This window comes from Pleurodeles waltl, chromosome 10 (genome assembly GCF_031143425.1).
Source record: "Pleurodeles waltl isolate 20211129_DDA chromosome 10, aPleWal1.hap1.20221129, whole genome shotgun sequence".
Taxonomy (NCBI): domain Eukaryota; kingdom Metazoa; phylum Chordata; class Amphibia; order Caudata; family Salamandridae; genus Pleurodeles; species Pleurodeles waltl.
Window position 1 is genome coordinate 848,319,685 of NC_090449.1, and position 23,698 is coordinate 848,343,382.

General features: G+C 43.2%; 1 protein-coding gene across 1 annotated transcript in view; it reads left to right on the top strand.

Moving 5' to 3' along the window:
• The window catches only part of MRC1 (mannose receptor C-type 1), a 705,818-nt gene that overhangs the window by 552,056 nt on the left and 130,064 nt on the right, over nt 1-23,698 (top strand). Inside the window, exons 21-22 of the mRNA XM_069211541.1 lie at nt 2,578-2,692; nt 9,533-9,702. Coding sequence (XP_069067642.1) covers nt 2,578-2,692; nt 9,533-9,702 — 285 coding nt within the window. The remainder of the gene's footprint in view (nt 1-2,577; nt 2,693-9,532; nt 9,703-23,698) is intronic.

Here is a 23,698-nt window from a genome sequence, read left to right on the forward strand (position 1 = left end):
CCATATTCATTGTATGTTTTGAGAATAGATGGAGTTGTAAAATGATATATTTCCCACATGTATTCAACTGATAAACAAGCTTTCCTATTTTGATGTGAGTCGGGTTTTAGCAAGGAGGCAAGCCAAATATAACAAAACACTACATCGACATTCTAATATTATAAACAAATATATCTTAACATATGCCTGATTTAAGGGAATCTCATCCTGTTTTTAAATCCTCATGGTGTCTATCTGCTTAGCAGTTGGTCTGGAATTCATGAAAAACGACAAGGAGAGACACTTAGAAGAAGTACAATTTTCTGTATGTTTCCACTTCTAAAATAAAATACACACAGTAAATAGATTGTTTTCCGTCTGTATTTATAGGGTAAAAACCAGCAAAAATGGAAAACTGGAAGCCTTCATTATAAAACAGGACGACAGGTCCCAGAATTCAAAGGAAAAAACTTGACTGGAGCAGCACATCACACATGGACCTGGGAAACCTTGCAGCTTTGGCTCTATATATATACGTGTTTTGCAGGGTATGGTTGGCAGCATGCATTTGTGCTTGCTGCAGGCAAATGAACGATAAACCCTAACCCACTAAACCGTAAAACTAGTCCTTTCTCCCCCACCTCAGTGCATGCTGCTTCACCAGACTTGCAGTGTGGCCCTGGGCCTGAGATAAGTTATGTAACACATAGGGGGTCATTCTGAGCTTGACGGGCGGCGGGAGCCGCCCGCCAAGCGGGAACCGCCAGAATACCGCTGCGCGGTCAAAAGACCGCCGCGGTTATTCTGAGTTTCCCGCTGGGCTGGCGGGCGACCGCCAGAAGGCCGCCCGCCAGCCCAGCGGGAAACCCCCTTCCATGAGGATGCCGGCTCCGAATGAAACCGACGGAGTGGAAGGGGTGCGACGGGTGCAGTTGCACCCGTCGCGATTTTCAGTGTCTGCTTGGCAGACACTGAAAATCTTGGTGGGGCCCTGTTAGGGGGCCCCGCGACACCCGTTACCGCCAGCCAGGTTCTGGCGGTCGAAACCGCCAGGCTGGCGGTAAGGGGGTCGGAATCCCCATGGCGGCGCTGCCTGCAGCGCCGCCATGGAGGATTCCCCAGGGCAGCGGGAAACCGGCGGGACACCGCCGGTTTTCCGTTTCTGACCATGGGAGCACCGCCAGCCTGTTGCCGGTGCTCCCGCGGTCGTTGGCCCAGAATGACCCCCATAGTCATTTTCTAGTTGACTATTCAGATGTTACTATGCAAAGCATATGAGCAAGAAAAGTTATTAGCAGGAATCAGGCTGGTAGCACACAAAGCACTCAGTGTCATTATCTACAGCTTGCCTATAACTGGAATTCCATATTCTTGATTTGTAGTATTCATACCCGGAATAATACATTGGAATCTACATAAAATAGACCTGTCTTTCACTTTCACAACAAACGACATAAGGCAAATAACACAAGGCTAGCCTTCCTTCCTTTGGAAATCACAGGCTCTATTTGTTGTTTATAAAACCTGCATCCCTGTAAAGCAGTTTAGAATGGACTATTCCTTCTGGAGTTGAACGAAGGCTAATTTGCTTATGATTGACCCCTGCAGTCAGTGGCACAGAGCGCAAAACATGATGTATTGGAATTATGCCCTGATTAGTTACCAATCAGGGATGTCTCCTCCATGAGTGGCAGCTGCAAACCTTTTTCTCAAAAATGATAATATTGGGGCAGGGCCATGGGGATAACGAGCAATGAGGGGGAGTGCTGAGCACTCACCCTTACTGCACATGTATGTTTGGCAAACCGTCTCAGGCCAGCCAAACACACAAGCGCAGAAGGGTCTCTCCAGACCAGCAACACAGTTGGCAGGTTGGAGAGAGCCTACACAGGCTCCCAGTCTGCCTGGCTGGGCTCCCAGCAAATCCTGACGCTGCTCTGAGCAGCGTCAAGATTGGCCACAGGGCAAGCTGGGAGCCTGTTTCTACAGCGAGACGGAGGAGCGGAGCGGCACGTCGAGGAGCAAAGTGTTTTAAAAAAATATTTTCTGTAATGTAATGTGTCCCCCCCTCCCGGCGCGACCCGAGAGCCACGACTCTTACAAATGGAGACATAAACTCAGTAATTTCACTCCTCACTTTTATGTTTTTCTCAATGAAATGGAATGAAGTGTGAAAGGTCTTCCTAGATGTGATTTCCCTGCCTTGCTGTACCATGCAAATGAAGCCCACCTTACTGATAAATCTGGAGTTGTCTGTGCTCCTTTTCAGTGGAAAACTGGCCCAGCAGTTCTGGATGAAGTGTTACTATTGGAACAGCACCAAGGTTTAACTTCACGTAGCTAGTCCCTGTCTGCAGCTGCACACAGAGGGAAAGAAGACGGACTGCAATGCAGCTCCTAGTAATTCACAGTGGGTGGGATCTTTTTCTAGTCTTCATTAAGTTGCCCACTACTGTTAGTGTAACTTTATACACCTTTATAACAGTAAGAATTTAATCAAATATTTTATTGTGCATTTACTTCATGCAGTAGCAGAATCAAATTAACTCAGTTTGATGAATGAAACTTAGCTAGTTCCTCTAATTACTTTTTTCACAGTGTTATAAAATATTTGGAAAGGAGGGTGAAAAGAAACTTTCATGGAGTGCTGCAAGACAAGAATGCATTGATGCTGGAGGAAACCTTGCAAGTATAACTAGTGAAGACATACAAGGTGAGTTAATTGTTGTTTCTGAGGCGTTTGGAATATGTGACTGTTGACCTATGCTACTTTTATAAAATGATATTGTAATTATGAGGTCCTTACGTCTCACGTCCAGGCAGCTTTAGTTGTCTGTAATCAAAGACATGTTGTCTACAACACAATACATAATACATGGGTCTGCCCCTTGTTCGTAATCGGATGGCTTTCTTGTCTGTCTCAGTTTCCTGTTCCTTATTTCATGGCTTTGCTCCCTGTTCATTTTTTACTGCTCCTGATGCCTTTCTTCTTCACATAATTTTTGACTAGCTTCGTTTCCTTCTCGCTTCCCTGCCTCAAACCTTTATTTGTTTTTATTTATAAATGTACGTGATTGTGTTTTTTAACTTTCAACAAGGGCACGGCTGCTGCACACTCCAATCAGCCATTCACGTTTGCCCATTTGCTCCCACCTCCCCAACTCCCTGCTCCATCCCCTGCTCTCCAGTCACTTACTTACCGTCCTTTGCATGGCACACAAAATTTAGTTTTTAATTTACAGTTTTTAAAATGATGGCCTGCCATCTTTTGGGCACAAAACTACGAATAAAGTAAAAAACACATTTTAAAATATTATTGTTCTTTTGCTTGTAGAAAATAAATTTGAAGTGAACCACCAATATTCACAGTGCATATCTATCTGTGGATGAAAACAAGCATTTTCAAAGTGCATACATTTTCATTTTACAGAGGAGACCTATTGGCTTTGTCAATGTTTGTTCATTGTGTTCTAAAATTGTGTGTTACCTTTGGGCTGGGAAACCTTACAGTCAGTTTACAAACAAATACATTAAATATTAGCTACTATGTACTGTCAAAAGCAGACTCATAAATGGAAAGCAAACACGATTCTATTGAAACCAGTACACAATAAACCTTTGGTAAATCACTGAATGTTTGTAGTGTAAATCTGACAGAGAGAAAATGACTTCACGTTGGCCTTTTCACTGATCCTTGCTGATGTAGCTATTTTCTAATTAGAATCATAAATCATGATTGCAATATAAATGATTGTTTTTCAATGTACAGAACTATGTGCCAGATGTATGAATCTGGCCCATTGCGATTCGGTAATTGCGATTTTTAAGAAATTGCTATTACAGACTCGCAAAGGGCCATGTATCACATTTGCGAATCGGTAATAGCGATTTCTTAAAAATCGCAAATGCAATTACCGAATCGCTAATTGCGATACTGGCCCCATTCGCAGCTATGGGCCTGTTGGCCCATAGCTGCGAATTTTTTGCATTTCCTAAATTGCGATTTCTGAACCAGAAATCGCAATTTTGGAAATGCAAAAGGGCAGGGCTCCTGCAACCCCAATTTTCTTTTTTTTCCATGTAAAGTACACACATGCCAAAAGGGCATGTGTGCTTTATATAGTACATTTAAAAATGCAGTTTTACTGCATTTTTTAATTTTGCACCAGGTCACCACCTGGTTGCAGACAATTGTATTTTGCATGTGCAAAATACCATTCTGCGAAAAATGGCAATTTGCGTTTTTTTGCAGAATAGCCTTGCGACCTGGATTTTGCGAATCGCAAATTGCGATTCGCAAAATCCAGGTCGCAATGCAAAAAAATCGCAATTTTTGCAATTTCTATGTTGTGGTCTGCGAATGCCTTTGATGCATTGCAGACCACTATTTTGCACTCGCAAACGGCCATTTCGCAGTTTGCGAGTGCAAAATCTTTTGATACATCTGGCCCTATGTTTTCCAGGGCAAAGGCCAAACTAGGTCTTAACTAGGCCTCAACTCCATCCTGTTTTTTGGAGCATCCATATTATTCATTGTGTTTATTTCTTATTGACAACCCACACAGTAAAAGTTTTGACCTACTCCAGAGGAAGCTTTTTGTTACTCGGCAAGGCTTTCCCTACTTGCTCACTGTTAGCTTTTCATTTATGAAACTTTTCATTATTTATGTAACCAGGTGTGTTCTGGCATCTCTGATGACATTAGCTCAGAGGGGACATATTGTTATTAATTTAGTGGACTAGTGCTCTAATTGTGATATCATGTGATATTTTATAATGCTGTACCATGATTTCAAAATGAAATGTTACATTTGCCCGCCCTATGCCACCTGCATTTTTTTGTTTTCCATTGCAAAATTTATTATAGAAGGCCCTGATTTTCTCAGTGACCCAGATTCTTTTGAGATTCCTTTGGGTCTGTGCTACTGATGCTGCCCGATTTTCTATTACACACTCTGGGTGTAGGGTCTTATTTAGATGCGTTCAATAAGGCTGAAGGTCAGCTCATCTCACTTGGAATAGGGCAGAACTTCAGTATGTAGATGGTGGAGAATACCCTGAGACTTCTGCCTACACACACCTCCAACGGAATAATGGCCGCCCACGTTATTTAGAGTGGGCAAATCAATGGCCAGTTTTCACCGCCTGTCTCCACCATGTAAAACCTGGACGCAAAGGGTTGTGGAAACTGCTAAATTATCCCCACACTATGGGAGAATTCTCCCAGGGTGAAGAGGTCATTGTTTTTATTTTTAGTTTCAAAAGTGGGATTTTCTTTTTGAAAACAAAAAAAGTTGAAAGTTTCACATGCAGCTCCATTATATTAATGGTGCCATCCATCAAAATTTCAGTGCATTTACAGCTGTTCCTTTTAATGCAAGAGATGTCCGCTGGGCCAGGGGACATCTCTAAATGTGGCAGGAGGAATATCCGCACCATGGCAGAAGTAAAATACTGTTCCATGGCGATGGTACTAACACTGTGATCCAACATTTAAATGGGTCCCTTTATCTATTTTTCAAATTTTGCTGCATCTATTTTAAATGGTAACAGCATTCATGGCAATTGATTTCTGAAGACATTTATAGAGCATGACCTTATTTTTATCTTCTGTATTACTCTTTAATATTTTAATATCCTTCATCGTTTTCCAATTTATTGATCCCGACCCCTTTTTGAGTCAATCATTTATTGACTGTTATGTGAAGTACTGTTTTGAATCTCATATATAGAGACATATTTCTTGATCTATTCCTGAGGCAAATGCTGAACCCTGACCTGGTAATGGCATTTCATCTCTACTTTGTAAATTGCCTGACAGAATGCACCTACTTTGCCATTCCATGGACAAGAAAGCACTATAAAGTGTAAGGGGTTTAGTGTTCTGTACTAATGCTGGGCAGTGAGTACTCTGTCTTCAAAGGTGCCTTGGCCTCCTAAACTTCCTTAACTCTACAATTAGAGATGGATGAGCAGTCAAGGCCTAGCCCAACATAAGATGGTAAAACATTTAGTAAGGGATACAGTTCAATAAAATTATGACAATTTCAGTACAGGTGTTAATTTCCAAGCAAGATTATGGGTTTTTGTAAACAATTAAACAACATGTGAGTATTATCTTGAGAAAAAATAAATACTCAGTGAAAATGAAGGTCAATTGGTAAAAAGCAAAAAATATGTGATGAAATGGTAATCCCATACAATACAGTGATAAACATTGGGTCCCTTGATGCAAAACATCAAGGGCCCTATTAAGCTGTAAATGTAATCTTGTGGCATTGTTGGACCTGGCCCTTTTTGCAGGGTCATCCCCAAACTTTTTTCCTCCTGTCTCCTATTATTTCTTACCAGCTTTTGATGGCTTTAGCACTCTGGGCACTTTACCACTGCTAACCCGTGCTAAAGTACATATGCTCTCTGTGTAAATTGTACTGTTAATTGGTTTTTCCATGATTGGCATATTTGATTTACTAGTAAGTCCCTAGTAAAGTGCACTAGAGGTGCCCAGGGCCTGAAAATCAAATGCTACTAGTGGGCCTGCAGCACTGATTGTGCCGCCCACATGATTAGCTCTGTAAACACAGCTCAGACCCACTGCAGTGTCTGTGTGTGCAGTTTTGCACTGCCAATTTGACTTGGCAAGTGTACCCACTTGCCAGGCCTAACCCTTCCCTTTTCCTACATATAAGACACACAAATGGCAGGCCCTAGGTAGCCCCATGGGCAGGGTGCAGTTTATGGTTAAGGTAGGACATATACTAATGTGTTTTATATGTCCTGACAATGAAATACTGCCAAATTCGGTTTTCACTGTTGGAAGGCCTATCTCTCTCATAGGTTAACCTGAGAGTTGCCTTTAAACATGATTAAAGCGTAGCTTCCCTTTGGGAGCAGATAGACGTGAAGTTTGGGTCCTCTGAACTGACAATTTAAAAATACATCTTTTAGTAAAGTTGGTTTTAAGATTGTGTGGGTGAAAATGCACTTTTAGAAAGTGGGCATTTTCTAGCTTGAACCATTTTTTTTAATCTGCCTGTTTGTGGATTCCCTGTCTGGGTTAGTTTGACAGTTGGGCTGTTTGCACCTCTCTCCAGACAGTGACACAAGGGGGGCTGGGGTGTGGCCTGCATATTCTGATGAGCCATCTGTGCTAGGAGGAAAGGGAGGAGTGGTCACTCACACCTGAAAGGGCTGTGCTTCGCCCAATGCAGACTCCAACCCCCTGGTGTATGTCTGAGGCATTGCCTGGGCAAGGCAGGATTTCTCAGTCAAGTGAGACTTCAAAGGCCAAAATGGGTATAAGAAGAGCACCCAAACCCATAGACACTCTACCTCACAGACACTTCTGGAGAAGAAACCTGCTGGTGAAGAATCCCTGAACCAGACCTGCCAAGAGGAACTGCCTGGCTGCCCAAAGGACTCACTGGGACTGCTTTTCTGACAAGAGCTGCTGCCTTGCTGTTGTCCTACTGCCTTTCTGCTCTCTGGCTGTGCTGAGAAGTACTCTCCAAGGGCTTGGCTAGAGCTTGCGTCCTGTTCCCTGAAGTCTCAGGTCAAAAAAGACTTCACTCCTGCAACTTGACTCCTTGTGTCGGGAAAATTCGACGCACAGCCTGCTAAAAATAATGCACAGCCTGCCCCGCGGTGAGAAATTCACTGCACGCCAATTGTTTTCTATGGAGTAAGACTCTTTTTAATTTAAAAATCCATATCTTGAATTGTGTATGTTGGATTTTTGTTGTTTTGGTCTTGTTTGATTTAGACAAATATTGCCTATTTTTCTTAAGTGGTGTGGTGTTAATTTTTTGGTGTTTTCACTGTATTACTGTAGTGTTGAGGTACAAATAATTTACACATTGTCTTTGAAATAAGCCTGACTGCTTGTGACATGGCTACAAATGGAGTGAGCAGGTGTTATCTTAAGTGTGTATCTCCATTGCCCTGACTACAGTGAGGATTCCTGCTTGGACAGAGTGCAAACTGACTGCCAATCAGAGACCCCATTTCTAACAGGCATAAATATTGCCATTTATGCATTCCAGGAGTTCACAAAAGGATTCCTTGCAGCTGTAAATGGATTTGCTATTGTGGATTTCTCTGCCACGAGTGTAGAGAAATTTGTGATAGTAAAGCTCACTCAAGGGAATGGGAAGAAATTGTTTCAAGGCATGGTTTCTATTGTCAGTTTGTGATGGACATTCCTAAATTCTGATCTGACCACTTTCAGCCATGTAAATGGCCATAATCTTACTCGAGCCAAGTATTAGAGTAAATCCCATATCTGAAAGGGGATTTAGGAGATAGGCTTTCTTCACGAGGAAACACTTTCCTTATGGAGAGAAATTTTTAATAAGTATGCATTTGCTCAGGGTCCTCAATTCGCCCTGTGTGTAATTCTATAGTACGTAGAACTCCACAAAGGGGAATAGAAGCCTTGGAGAGATATCACTAGACATTTTTATTAGGATGCTTCAAATCCTGTGCCTGGCGCTGCTTTCCAAGTCTACTTGTGGGAATGTAAGTCAATAGAAAACATTTCAAAATACATTCAGGTGAAGCTGTAATTATCTACCCATATTTGTAAATGTTGTCACGTACAGGGCCCCAGATATTGTTTCTGATGATTAAATGAATGATCACAAACACTCACTGGATCAACTTTGGATTCATTAGATTTACTATTTTTCATGCTTCTTCCAGAAATGTAGGGACATGTGTAAATCCTGCTCCCGGGACGGGAAGGGGGTTTTCCAAGGTGTGACTTAGCTTGTCGGTTTGGGAAGTGCAATTATTTCATGTGCAGGTCCTCTGATATTGTTTCTGATGTCTAAATCATCGCAAACGCTCTATTGACTCACCGTGGAGTAACATAGGATTGCAGCAAGATCTCAAACTTACCCCAGGACGACTTTGTTTCATTCCTGAATGTTAATTGAAGATCAGCAGTAACATTTTGATCTGGCACGTCAAAATTAAATCGACATCAAATGGTGCCTTTCTGGTGTACGACCAGAATTTACAACCTGAAGAAAAATGCAGTCACATTCCCATTTTATAGCATGTAATCTGGCTCATCCAGTGTTTTTCACAGCGCATACTTTCTGTTTATTTAAATAATGCTAATGTACATCATGTCCACATAATATCAAGACACTGGAGAAAACGTATATTTTGGTACTCGCATAAGTATTTCACAAATGTGTTGGCTGATTTACCAAAAGACGGAGGTTTCATTTTCTGATGTCCCTGTGCAAAGTTTTTGTAGAGAAATGTTTCTGGAGACCAATTGTGCCTCCTAGTTGTGAACATATCTTGGAAAGGTGTTTCTTGTCATGACCCTGCAGAAATGGGCATGTATGCGATCACTAGCTCAATGTGCTGGCAGTTAGTAATGATGTACTGGAAAATACAATGACTCTCTCCACTCCACGCTATACGTAGAAACTCCACTTGAGTATCTATGGTATATAATATAGATGTTTCTTTAGTTGGTCGAAATTTCTGATGGACAATTAGGCATATGATATGCTGTATGCTTTTTTTTTCATTTCAGATTTCCTTGTCTATCATCTAAAAGGAATGCAGGTTGGTGTCTGGATTGGGCTCAATGACATAAATGCTGAAGAAAAGTTCCTGTGGACTGACGGAAGTGGAGTCTATTATACGAACTGGGCTGATGGTTTCCCAGGTGGTCATTATTCTATGTACAGGGACTCTTATGAGGTAAAATAGAAACACAATTCTTATATTTGTATTTCCCTTTTATTGTAATTGAGTACTTCTAACAGTCGCATCTTTACAGCTAATAATGTGAGATACACAATGTAATAAGTAGACCTAAAGTTGTTGTTCAAAGTGGGCACCTCCATTTTGCCTAGCCACCACGTGTCTCATTTGTGCATTTGGAGCCTTACTTAACATTTTTGCTTCTGTTTTACGATAATCCTACGCCAGAAAAAGAAGTAACTCACAATTGTGCTAGTTACACCATACGTAGGAAGATGTGGAAAGTGGGGTAAGTCCATGATATTGTAGTAAGCCATACATATATCAATAGTTTGACCTACGTTACAGTTTTGGACGTTCCTAAGAGTGAGCTTGCGGAATGGTCAGGGAAATTTTATACAAAAAGATGAACACCCACTTAGGTGAAACTTAGTTGATACTCACTATCATTTTAGCACCATTTTCAACACTTTTTCAGCACCCCTCAGCTACACTAGAAGGTCACAATAAAAGTGCTGCAAGACGTGTTAAATCTTTTTTTGAGGGCAGTGGTGCAAAGTCTTAGTGAACCTTTGTAATTACAGAGTTTAAGATATCTGGTATCTGGCCGGTGTTTATAGTGGGCACTGATTAGAAAATGGATTTTCACTAGTTTTTCTTCATCATCTGTGTGAGAAAACAGGGCTGATTGCAGAGGCCCCATAACTTTTTGCCCCCATTTTCCACTATTTGCTGGTGTTTTCCTGACTTTAAAGGTGCCCTGGGTACTGCTAACCAGTCCCAGGGCCTGTGCTCTGTGTAAAATGGATATGCAAATTAGGCTAATTATAATTGGCTAAGTTAACCTACCTATAAGTCCCTAGTATATGGTAGGGCATGTAGGTTTAGGGACCACAGCATAGGTGGTGCACACCTAGGTGCATTGCTGAGGTGCCCAGTGTCATTTTAAAAGCAAGCCTGCCTTGCTGGCTGCTTTTAAATTAAAGTTATATGCAAATTCGACTTTGGAATTAAAGGTACTTCCAAAGTCTTAAACTACCTTATTTTGACATATAAGTCACCCCTAAGGTGTGCCCTATGTGCCCCTAGGGCTGGGTGCCATGTAACTATAAGCAGGGACTTTATAAAAATAGATTTATAAGCCCTGGTGAGGTAAAAACAGCCAAATTCGTTTTTCCCTCATTGAAGTAAATGGCCTTCATAGGCTAGAATGGGCAGACTTTATTTTAAATTTTAAAGTCTCCTTAAATGTTACATACCAAGAATTTGGTATCAAATTGATTGTTGTAATAAATCCCACAACTTCCAGTTGTTGGATTTAATATAACTTGTCCAGGTAAAAAGTTTAGACTTTACCTAAAAAGTTGCCAATTTCAGCTCTGCATTGTTTTTGCTGCTGTGCTCTGATTGGCCAGCCTGCAGCAGCTTCTGCCAGGCTGCCTTGATGAGGTGTGAAGTGGCCAGACTTCACACAAAGGAATGTGCTTGGGGGAGAGAATCTCCCCTCAGCAGATGGTGAGGCAGGAAGGGGGAGGGCTGCCAAACTAGTCTTCAAAGGCAGAGAAGGACATTTGCAGCACCCAGCAACACCCCCACATCCTGCAACCCCAGACAGCTAGGTGCCCCCTTGATTAGATTAGGAGAGGGCAGGAGAGGGGTGTGTTTATGATTTTTAGCCACACCAGTGGGTGGGCTCAGCCAGATGTAACCTCCAAAAATCAGATTCATCCATGTTGGATTTTTAGAGACTGTTGCCTTCTGGGATGGATTTTTGCCACACTTCCCAGGAAGTGGTCATCACAGGGGGACGACCCTGTCCCTGATTGGAGAACCAGGGCCCCCCTGCTTTTCACCCAGGAGCAAGGATAAAACTGGCAGACCTGCACCCACACCTCAGATCCCCTCCAGAATTCAACAAGAAAGGAACTAAAGAAGAAGAAGGACTGCCCTGCTGGACCCCTGGCCTGCACCTGGAACCTGCACTCAGAAGGACTGCAACAGCTGCACACTTGGGCTTCACCACAAGAAGGACTTTGCCTGGCTTCAACTGGTTCAAGGAGGGACTCCCTGTTTGCTACAGGTGAAAAATTGCTAACCAGAGTCCCCTGCACCAACTCCTGAAGAAAGCGACCAGCTGACCACTGTCCAGTGGTCAAAAAGGAGTTTGCGCCAGGTGCATTCTGGGAGTTGAAGTCCGCACCCCCCAAGGACCATCACAGAACTTCTGGACCCTTGGGGTGAGCTGTGGACCCCAAAAGAACCTTAAAAGAACATCTGGGTGAAGCCCCAGAAGTTTGGAAAAGATTTGAGAATTTTTGGAAAAAAGCTCCAGAGAGGGACCGACCCGCCGCGGAAATTCTAGCCGGCTTGCCTCAACCGCGACCCGGCCAGACTTCGTGGTTCGTCCCGGTAAAGAAAAACATCCAAAAAAGAGACTAAGTCCGAACGTAAAAAGTTGACCGGGACCTCCCAGCCATCGTATCCGAGAAGGGCTCCATGGACGTCGGATCAAGATCCAGGTTTACCCCGGTCGAAGGATTTTCATCTCGAAAAAACGACTAAGTCCGAAGGTAAAAGTCTCCACCGAGGAAACCCACATCGCGTATCCGGACAAGGGCTCCAGGAGGTCGGATTCAACTGGCAGGTTCGTCCCGGTGAAGAAAAACTTCAAAATAAAGACTAAGTCAGAAGGTAACTTTTTAACCGAGGCCTCCCGCGACCTGTAGCCGAGCAGGGCTCCATCGCGGTCGGCCTGAAAGTTTGACTTTGCCCCGGTCGAGGTGCAACCAGATGACCCGATTGGCGCTTTTTGTTTCTAAGCGCTAGAAAAGTAATAATTCTTTAAAAATTCATATCTCCGGTTCCCCTGAACCGATTTTAATCGTTTTTGTGTCATTTTAAAGATAAAAATATAAACTATTTTTATAAATTGGATTTGGATTTTTAAACTGTTTCCTGTGTTTTATTTAATTACTGTTTTGTGATATTTGAATGCTTTACACTTTGTCTCCTAAATTAAGCCTTGACGCTCGTTGCCAAGCTACCAAGGGTTGAGCTGGTATTAATTTACTGAGACCTAATTGTACCTATGTGGAGGTTAGTGGCTTGTTGCTAGGTGTAGGCACCTACCTGCCCTACCAATAACCCATTTTCCAACATAATTGGAAGCAGCGACGGGATCCTGTACTTGTGTTCAATATCACGTTACAGTTTTGAGTAAAACAAATTAAAAATCCTTTAAATTGTCCTAGTGCAAAAATTGTTTTTTTTTTAATTTGGATTAATTTAAATTATTGAATTTTTGTAATTTTTCTAAATTCTTGTTTCCAATTTTTGCAAAAAGTTTTTGTTGACACAAAACTAGGGAACCATGGAGCTTGATCTGGCTAGCCTACCCACACTGACAGTAGTCCAGGTTAGGGGGTTGTGTGTTGAAAGAGGGTTGCCTGCAACCACTGATCTCAGGAAGCAAATCCTGATCACATCCCTGACAGCATGGGCTGAGGCCCAAGAGGTAGAGTCAGAAGAAGCTCCAGAGGAGGGAGAAAGAAGGGAGGATGCAAGCTCTAACCACTCAGGGGAGGGAAGGCATCTGAGCCTAAGTGAGGATGAGGAAGAACGGTCCTCAGTAAACACAGTCACTAGGGGCAGATCCAAAGCTAGTGGTGGGAAGGGGGTCCTTTCAGGAGGAGAGAATCCATCCATCAGAGAAAGAGAGCTGGAAGCCCAGCTAGCATACATAGCTTTGGAAGCAGAGAAGCTGGCCCTAGAAAAGAAAAAGTGGGCATACAAAGAGAAAAGAGATGGAAGCAGCGATAAAGAAGCTGAGGTGTCCATGGGTGGGGGAGTTTGCCCCAGATTACCCAAAGGGGTGGTTCCTGCCTATGTAGAGGGGGATGACATAGATAAGTGGCTGGGGGCCTTTGAGAGGGCACTCCAAATGAGAAGGGTTAGGCCTCAATACTGGGGTTCCCTTTTGTGGGAGTTGGTCCCCAACTCAGGGAGGGATAGGCTTCTGACCTTAAGGGGGGAGGAGGCAGATTCATACCCTAGTATGAAGAGGTGCTTAGCCAAGAAGTTTGGTCTGACCCCAGAGCAATATAGAATGAAGTTCAGGGACACCCAGAAGGTCAGTACCCAGTCTTGGGTTGACTTTGTGGACATTTCACTAAAGGCACTAGAGGGCTGGACTATTGGTAACAAAGTAGATACTTATGAGGGGTTATACAATCTGATCATGAGAGAGCACATCTTGACCAATTGTATCCAAGAAAGGTTACGCCAGCATCTAGTGGACTCTAAGCAGACCAACCCTAGAGAGCTAGGGGAGGCAGCTGATGAGTGGTTGAGAACCAGGGTGGTTGTCAAGTCCCAGGGGGGAGACTCCAAGAAGGGGGGGACAGGTCCCCAAAAACCTAAGGAGGGAGGTGGTAAGCCCACCACAGAGACTCCCTCTGTACCCCAGAACCCTAAGAAGTAGGAGAGTAAATCCCACTCCCACTCTGACAAGCAGAGACAGGGAGACCCAGGGTTAAAAAAAACTCTTGGACAGTAGGGCTTGCTTTGACTGTCAGCAGACAGGTCACTTCAGAGGAGATGCAGCCTGTCCAAGGAAGGTGGTTAGCACTGGGCTGTCCAGTGTAGCCATAGAGGAGGATTCCTCAGATGATAAAGTCCTCCTAGCATTGTGCTGGGAGACAGGACCAGATGGTAAGCTGGTGATCCCTGAGGGTGGGAGTAGGCACTTCCACCACATTCAAGTGAATGGGATCCCTACCACTGGCCTGAGAGACACCTGTGCCAGTCACACTATAGTGAGTGACCGGTTAGTGACCCCAGACATGTATGTCCCAGGAAAGACAAAGAAAGTCAGGATTGCCACAGGGGAGGTCACCTCCAAACCTGTAGCCATTGTTGCTAGGTGAAGGCACCTACCTGCCCTACTAATAACCCATTTTCCAACAATCTGTTTCTTACTATATGTGCATCCCCTACGAAACCATAATACACGGTGTCATAAGCCACTGAAACCAAATGCTCCAGCTGAAAAAAAAAAAATGAAATGGTACAAAACATACTTGACAGAAATGGAAAATCACTGCTTCGAATGCATATAACTCTTCACAGCACCAAAAACCAGCTACTGTAAATTTACCAGTTCATAAAGATTCAAGAGAAGCAAATTCTTCTGCCTAACCCCTGATTATCATATTGAATTTCGATCGTTGGCACCTATTGTCAACTACAAATATACAATTGCAATTTATTTGTACAGGAGTTGTACCAAAATTATCCAGACCAGCCAAAACATCAATTGTGTGAAGCAATTCAATGCTAGCACTAAATACCAACTGCGTCATATATAGTATAAATGCAGAGCGTGATGTACTACATAGTACCATTGTTGAGTGTGGGGCGGTTAATAACTCACCAAAGGCGAAGCATCTTGTGTAAGATATTTCACTCTGTGCATTTGTATGGGTTTGCTGTCTAACTATCCCAAGAGGCAAGGGGTTACATTTATGCTGGGTGCTGCAATTACACTGAAGAGGCCTTAGGATCATTAACGTAGTTGATTCTCTGCGTAAATAAGCTACTGTGTGATGCAGTTTGCCAGCACATAAGCAATGTTTCCTATTATGACAGTTTGTCTCTGATAATAAGTGATTTGACCTTTGCATTGTAGTAATAATTGTGTGACTGTGCCTTCACAAGTACAATTGTTCTAAGTAACAAGGGCTATTGGGCCACAAGTATTTTCACTGCCATGGTGGGTGGGTGTTTATGTATGTGTGTGTGTGTATATATATATATATATATATATATATATATATATATATATATATATATTGACTGACAAAAAACAAAGGTTACAGGGACGTTACAGTTAGGAACTAGAATTAAAAAACATAGAAATTCAGTTAAAAACCCAAAGGTTAGAGGGATTTTATAGTTAGGCACACATTTCCGACATGCAAAACCGTAGAAATTCACCAGTTATATTTAGAGTTACCTCAAGTTTAACTATAACTAATACCCTAAGGTAACTGTAACTCCCGCCCCTGTCATGCACAGTTTATTCATCCAAACTTTTACTGCACACATTACATTGATATTATCAATGAAGTTATCAAAGGTGTAATGAGTAACGTAATTTATGTGGTAATTAGCAGTGCATGGCGAGGGAGTGAGGGTGAACATAGCACAGGGGAGGTAGTAATTCATGGGGCTATGGGAAGAGCGCGTGCCCCCCCCACCCATATCTTATTATGCTCTCCGGGGAGGTGGTGGTTCATGTGGATGCATGGGCCCAGGAGGCCCCCTAATAAAAAGAAAAGAGTGCCCCCAGGACCTGTCCCACCCGGGATCTTTTTTAAAAATAAGCATCCTTTTGGGGGGACCCCAGCGCTAGAGCTAAGGGGTCAGGGTGTTCATAACCTGGCCCCTTTTGTATTTTTATTCTTTGTCTCTGGGACTCTGAACAAGCTGAGTTCCAAGATGGCTAATAACACTTCCTGGTTTGAAGTGTTGGCAACCAATCAGATCTCAGCACGAGATCGAGAGGGGTTGCAAATCCTTTGTGTCCCTTGATATCCTGGATTTCCTTAAATTTCTCAAAAACTACTGAAAGGATTTACACCAAATTGCTGGACCAAGAGATACCTTTCTGCCAAATTTGGGGTAATTCCGTTCAGTGGTTTTTGCACTATCGCTGTTCAATTTTTCCTATGGAAATTAACATTGCTCTAAATTTCCGCCCCCATTTATCTCAGGCCCCACTTGACAGATCACCCCAGAACATTCCAGACAGCAGCTCACGTGACTGTCAAATGTTTCGTGAAGGTTTGGCAAGCGGTGCAAAAATATAGGCAAGTAAAAAACAGCTTTTTCTATAGAAACTAGGTCCTAACTATAACTACCTAGTGGCGACTGCCACTAGGCAATATATTTTGTCAATGAAAAAAACAAAGGTCACAGGGACATTATGGTTAGGTTCTGAACTTAGTCAATTAAAACCATAGAAATTCAGCAGTTATTTCAAGTAATTATAACTCATGCCCTAAGGCAACCATAATTCTCTATCCACATTTTTCTTATCAATAATCTTATTGCAAATGTTGCAATGATAATATCAAAGATGCCATACAAGATGTCATCAATGATATAATATGTGGAGTAATTAGATGTGCATGGAGAAGGTGCAAGTTATAGTTACCTTAGGGCGTGAGTTGTAGTTACTTGAAATAACTCTAACTATAAATGCCTTATTTCTGTGGTTTTGTACGAGTAAATTCAGATCCTAACTATAACGTCCCTGTAACCTTTGTTTTTTTCATTGAATTTTGATGGTCTGTTAACATAAAGTAATTTTAATTACTATACGCTATTCCAGCCCCTGCCTGCATCCAGGCCCTGCATCCAAGCCCTTATAACCACCCAACACACATGCCATGCATGACCTTTGGCCGTGCACAGCAGGGGTTGGCCACAGGGCCTGTCTCTGTCAGTGGATCTGTGAGTGGGTGAGTGAGTGAGTGGATTTGAAAGAGCGTGTGTTAGTCTATGAGTGGTTCTGAGTGGGCGCATAAGTGTCTGAGTGGGTGAGAGTGGGCACATGAGTCTCTGAGCGCATGTATGATTAAATGAATTAGTGTATGAATGAGTCTGTGAATGTCTTTAAACTATTTGTTTTTGCATATTCTCGCATATTCTAGACTATCCTTGAATATTTGAAGATGATCAGGGATATTTGTGAATATCGTGCATGGTGAAGAAAAATAATTTTAAACCCATAATTTGACCCTTAAACACCCCTATATCATACCCCTGGGATCAGGGTACCTCTGCCTTGAACCCTTATACCACTTATCATTTATATTTTCAGCCCCGGGATCCTCTCCGATAACATAAAATGGAGGCCGCAACTTTCCAGTCAGTTTGTGGCCAGCCAATTACACAGCTTCTATTGGTGCGTGCATTCGTGAAAATAGGTGAATTCTCATGATTTATTCGTGAAGGATCCACGTCCTTAGACATACAAATATATTTTCTATTTAACTTGGGCATAGGAAGTGTGGAGATGTGGGGGATTTAGCTCCCCAGATTCTGGAAGTGAGGGGACATGGGGGACAAATGTCAGGGGATGCAGAGGACAAAAAAGATCCCCTCTGCACTTCCACTGTTAGCTGGGCCACTGGAGCGCCAAAACTCTACCTATGACGGCCCTGCTTTTGACCTGATAACCTGCCTTCAGTCAGGGTCGGATTTACAAGGCAGGCATTCGCATTTGACCGAGGATAAATTTGGGAGACCATTTTTTTCCAGGTTTGAGTCAGGCTCCCAACCTAGCATTAACTGTTGGCCAGTAATGTTTTTATTCTGTACAAAACGACAATGATCAGCCCCAGGAAGGCTCAGCATGTGGTGCGCCTCCTTCTATCCTGGTGCTGTGCCCCTAGACTAGGACATAACGAAACTAGAGTGCCCCCCTGCAAAGTAAATGGAGGGGGCCCCTCCCCACTAGACCCAGTCAGGGTCCTGCCACCCATGAAAAATGTACTGAGTTGGGGGACCCCCTTGAGCTCGAGTCCACCCGGCACCGCAGGGGCTGCAGGGGCCTTTGGTATGCCACTGCACAGCAGGGAGGCCTTTGCTGTTGCTTCTGAGTACCAGAGTTCCCACCCCCTGCAAAGGGGAGTGCGGGGGCTATTGAAGGAGTTGTTTGATCATCAGAGTGGGTGGCTGCGCCCACATTAATGGTGGTCAGGTGAGGCATTTGTTATGCATTCCACATCAAATACAGAAATAAACAGGAAATCAACCTGTTCCCTACCTATTTATTGTAGATTTACCACTGAATGAATAGAAGTGCATTGCTAACAGATGCCCCTAGCAAGGTGTTTGCTGTACCTTAGGGCTACTGCTATATAGCCTTTCCATTACTTTAGTCCATCAAGAGGCCCCAAGGAAGCATTTTGGATTTATATAACAGATAAAATGTTTGATCATGCACTCCTTTTGGGGGGTAAAAGCAGGTGAAACAGAAAGTGTAATGGCCCGCAGCTTAATAATTAAGAAATCACTCTAAGTGCTTTGTGCCCTGGTGTGTTGGCAGGGCCGGACTGAACTGTAGGCAATCTGGCAATGCTAGAAGGGTTGGTCTGACAGTGTGTGGGTGTTTTTTTGACTGTTTGTGTAACAGTTCGTGGAACTGTTTTATGGTCTGTGGGCTTGTTTTTACTGTTGATTTCCTTGATATGACCACAACACTGCTTGTAGCAAATGTACATGCGTGCAGTCTGCCATACTCAGGGCCACTGGAATCATGCAATTATGTAACTACTGCATTTTTCATATCATTATGGATTTGCCGCATTTTCCACATAATCCATCCTCTGCTGCATAATCTGCAGATTGATTTTAAGGAAAAATATGTTTCTAACTCATAAGGTTCAAAAGTTACTAAAAACAAAGTGAATGTGTTGCAGCACAGTGGAAGACCCTTTGCAAAAGATGACTGGTCACCTTTCTGTTGCTTATTGCTGTATTTTGAAACTGGATATTAAACCAGGACTGATGCGGAGCAACCAATGACCAGAGAGTGTTAACAAATGTGAAAATGACAAAATAATGAATACTCTTGAAAAATGTGCTGCATTACGCTGCAGAATTTGCAGTTTTCTGACACACAATTTATTCAACTCTGCCACATAATTTGGCCCTCCCCTGCTTGCAAAATACCTATGTCTATGTCTTGTCTTTACAAGTTCGGTCCTGCCCTGATTTGCAAATGTGGGTCACTTTTTCAGCCACATGATTTGCTAACAAGGCCACTTTTCTTTTGGTGGCTGGGCCTATTTTATGTCTCAGTACAACCCGGCCTAAGTACTTATGACCACCTTGCAGGTCACACAGTGAGGCTGCTATCATGAAGGTCCCTCCCAATTTTGTACATATGAAAACTAACCGTGATCCTGAGTACAATGGAGGTTTGGTCATAGATGTGACTATAAAGGGCTTGCCTCCCTATTTCGGCAGCACCAGAGAAAAACAGGCACTTTGTACCCTGCAGCTTCCCTGGACCTCCCATTGCACTTCAAAAATACATTTTCTATCCACAAAGCCTAGGGCTAGGCCCACTGCTCTTCAGCAACATTTGAAAGGAATAAGCAGATGGGCCCAAACATACTCACTCTATCCCAACACTTACCATATTGGCATGAAACACTGTCCCTCCTTTCCTGGCTGCTCCACTTCATGATGACTAGATCTGACTGCCTCACTCCATTTGTAGCAGACGTTTGAGCAACATAAGGTGCTGGCTTCTCTGATTGCCTGAGTCTGTAAGAAAAAGACCATTGTAAGGAGGAAAATATTTGTTTCAAGACTCCCAGCTCCAGGTAAGGCTCAGAATTATTTTTTGCTGTGTGCCATATTAGTAAACTAGCCATTCAGTACATGTTTTGTTTAGTATCCGACTAGTCTTCGCAGCCACTTCAGAGCACTCTGATACATAAATGTGGCATACAGTAAGGCAAGTTGGATGCATTTTTCTGACTATAAATCCAATCAGCAGAACTACCTGATTCCCAAAACACATTTCATTGTATTTTATCCAGGAGAGAGGATGTGGCATATGGCCACAGATGCCAAGTTTAAAACTGGAGAACCAGCTTCGAATCTCAGTGTTGGCTCAGCATCCATGATTCTGAGCATATCACTTAATTTTTCTGTGCCACAAAAAATAATATGATCTTCTGTAATGTAACAGGTGCTCATGCAAAAGGTCTCAAGTACCTTTGGGTCCTGTTATATAAAACTGCAGACAAAACCAATAGATCTCGCCTATATAAGAACTATTTGCTATGGCAATGTGTTTTTGCCCTATTGTATACCAGTGTGGCTGCTGTTCAGCATGGCTAAAAGTTAATGGTGCGGAGTGTTGTACAGTGTAGTGAGGAAATGGAGTGAAGTAGGGGGTGTAGCATGTCATAGAGTTGAGTAGAGTAGAGAAGAGTAGAGTTCAGTGTCAGAGTGTCATAAAGTGGAGTGGAATAGGGTGGAGTGGGTTGGAGTGGATTAAGGTGTTGGATTGAATCTGAGTAGAGTGGGGTGGATTGGATTGGAGTAGATTGTGGTGGATTGAATGTAGAGGGGTGGTTGCAGTGGAGTGTATTGAAGTGGGGTGAGGTGGATTGGTGTGGGGTGATTAGATTGGATTGAGGTGGGTGTACTGGATTGAAGTGATAGGGCTAGGGTAGGGTGGATTGAATTGGGGAGCGGTGGGTTGCACTTGGGTAGTTTTGAGTGGGGTGGATTAGATTGGAGTGGAGTGGGTTGGATTTGACTGCACTGGGGTTGATTGGATTAATTGGTTTGTAGTGGGGTGGACTGGAGTGGATGTTTTGGAGTGGATTGGATTGGAGTGGTGTGTGCTGAATGGATTGGAGAGTGGTAGACTGAGCTGCGGTGGGGTGGCGTGTGGTGGGGTGGATTGGGGTAGAGTGGGGTGGATTGGACTACAGTGGAGTGGATGGGTTGGAGTGGAGAGGGGTTGATTTGATTGGGTTGGGGAGGACTAGAGTGGAGTGGATTAGAGAGGAGTGGACTGAACTGTGGTGGTTTGGATTGGGATAACGTGGAGTGGATTGGGGTAGAGTGGGGTGGACTGGAGTATGGTGAAGTGTTGGTGGATTAGAGTAGTAGAGTGTAGTGGATTGGAGTACTGTGGGGTAGACTAGGTGGGGTGGATTCAAATGGGTTGGAGTGAACTGGATAGGGAGGGTTGGGTTGAGAGGGGTGAATTGGAGTGGGGTGGATTGGACTGGAATGAGTTGGATTGGATTGCAGTGGTGTGGATTGGATTGGAGTGGGGTGGATTGGAGTGAAGTGAGGTGGATTGGATTGGAGTGGATCAAAAAGGTGTGGAATGAATTGGATTGAAGCATGTGGGTTAAGGTGAACTGGGTTGGGCTGGAATGAATTAGGGTGGATTGGACTGGAGTGAGGTGGATGGACTGGGTTGCGATGGTTTGGATTGGAGTAGAGTAGATAGAGGTGGATTGGAGTGGAGTGGGGTACATTGGATTATAGTGGGGTATATTGGACTGGGGCGCATTGGATTAGTCTGGATTGGGGTGGAATGGATTGGATTGGATTGGATTCGATTGGCGTGGGGAGGAGTGTGGCGAATTGGAGTGGGGTGATTTGGGATGGAGTGCAGTGGATTGGATTGGATTAGATCAGGGTGAGATGGACTGGATTGAAGTGATGAGACTGCAGGGGGGCAGGCTGTTTTGGATTAGAGTGGAGCATAATAGTTGGGGCAAACTGTTTTGGATTGGAGAGGGACAAATTGTTTTGGACTGGAGTGGGGCAAATTGAATCAGAGTGGTGCAGATTGATTTGTATTGGAGTGGGGAAAATCGTTTTGTATTGAAGTGGGGCAGATTGTTTTGAACTGGAGTGGGACCGATCATTTTATTTTGGAGTGGGGCTGATTGTTTTTTTAATGGAATGGGGCAGATTGTTTTGGATTGGAGTGGAGCAGATTTATGTGGATTGGATGAAGGCAGATTGTTTTGGATTGCTGTATTGGAGGGGGCAGATTGTTTTGAATTGGAGAGGGGCAGATTGTTTTGGATTGGAGTGAAACAGATTGTTTTGGACTGGGGTGGGCAGATTGTTTTGAATTGGAGTGGGGCAGATTGTTGTGGATTGGAATGGGCCATATTTTTTTGCATTGGTGTGGGGAAGATTTTTGTGGATTGGAGTGAGGCAGATTGTTTTGGATTGCTGTATTGGAGGGGGCAGATTGTTTTGAACTGGGGTGAAGCAGATTGTTTAGGATTGGAGTGAAGCAGATTGTTTAGGATTGGAGTGGAGCAGATTGGAGTAGGATAGGATGGAAGGATTGGAGTGTAGTGGATGGGGTGAGTGGTTTGGATTGGGGTGAGGTGGATTGGAGTGGGATGGATTGGGGTGTAGGGCACGATTATGTGATAAAGCATAATTTCCTAAATTACACATAAGAAAGAAACAATATTTAGAGAAAGATGAGTCATCTTTTGAGAACAGTGCCCATGAGCAAAAAGAAAACAAAACATGAGCGCACAGTGAGAAAAGAAGACTTGGCAAAATAAAAATAAAAATTAACTATAGACAATAAAACTTTGCAATTTTGTTTGTCCTGCTGGGCATAATTTTGACAGTCACACACCTTATGTCTGCTGGGCACTAGAAGTAAAAAAAAACAAATTAGCACCTCAGTCACATCAGGAGCAGCGGACTGGCCCTGATTTAGGTGAATCAGTCAGTGCTTGGTCCCTGCTCCAAGAACAGGAACAGAAATTATGCTAGGCCTGCAGTGACTAATTATGACATTGTAAAGAAGATTGCCACACAAGCCAAGTAATGGTAAGCAACGGTCAGGCTCCAAGCCCTTTTTAGTTAATAACAGAGTCTTGTAAGCAAGACACATGTGCTAGAGCATGCTATCACAGTCACAACCCTAAACCACAAGAGACCTGCCGTTGCTTATGTAGCTTCCAGCCATGTTCTTGCGGCCTCATAGGAAAGAAATATACACAAGTTAATATCATACCAACTAAGTAGCACTCATGGTATGCATCTCTGAAGAATAAAAAGGAGATCCTACAGAGTCTCAAACCTGTGACCTCCAGGTTGCATTTGGACTTTGACAGCAGAAGCTGTGACACCCTGAGCTATCATAAATTAGGCCTTTTTTTATAACACCGCATCTCAACTTTGTTTAAATTAAAGTGTATTTTAATATCACTATTTCATTTCAAACCTCTGTGATAGTACAGATTAATTGGAGTTCAAGGTGTAAAGACCACAAGGAATTTGTATTGGGTCCCCGAGGCTGACCCGGTCCCCCCCACAGAAATTTACAGTCTCCTACTTCCCTGCTCTTTAATGTCTCAAAAACTACTGAAGGGATTTACGCAAGATAAGTGAAAGCGTAGACTGC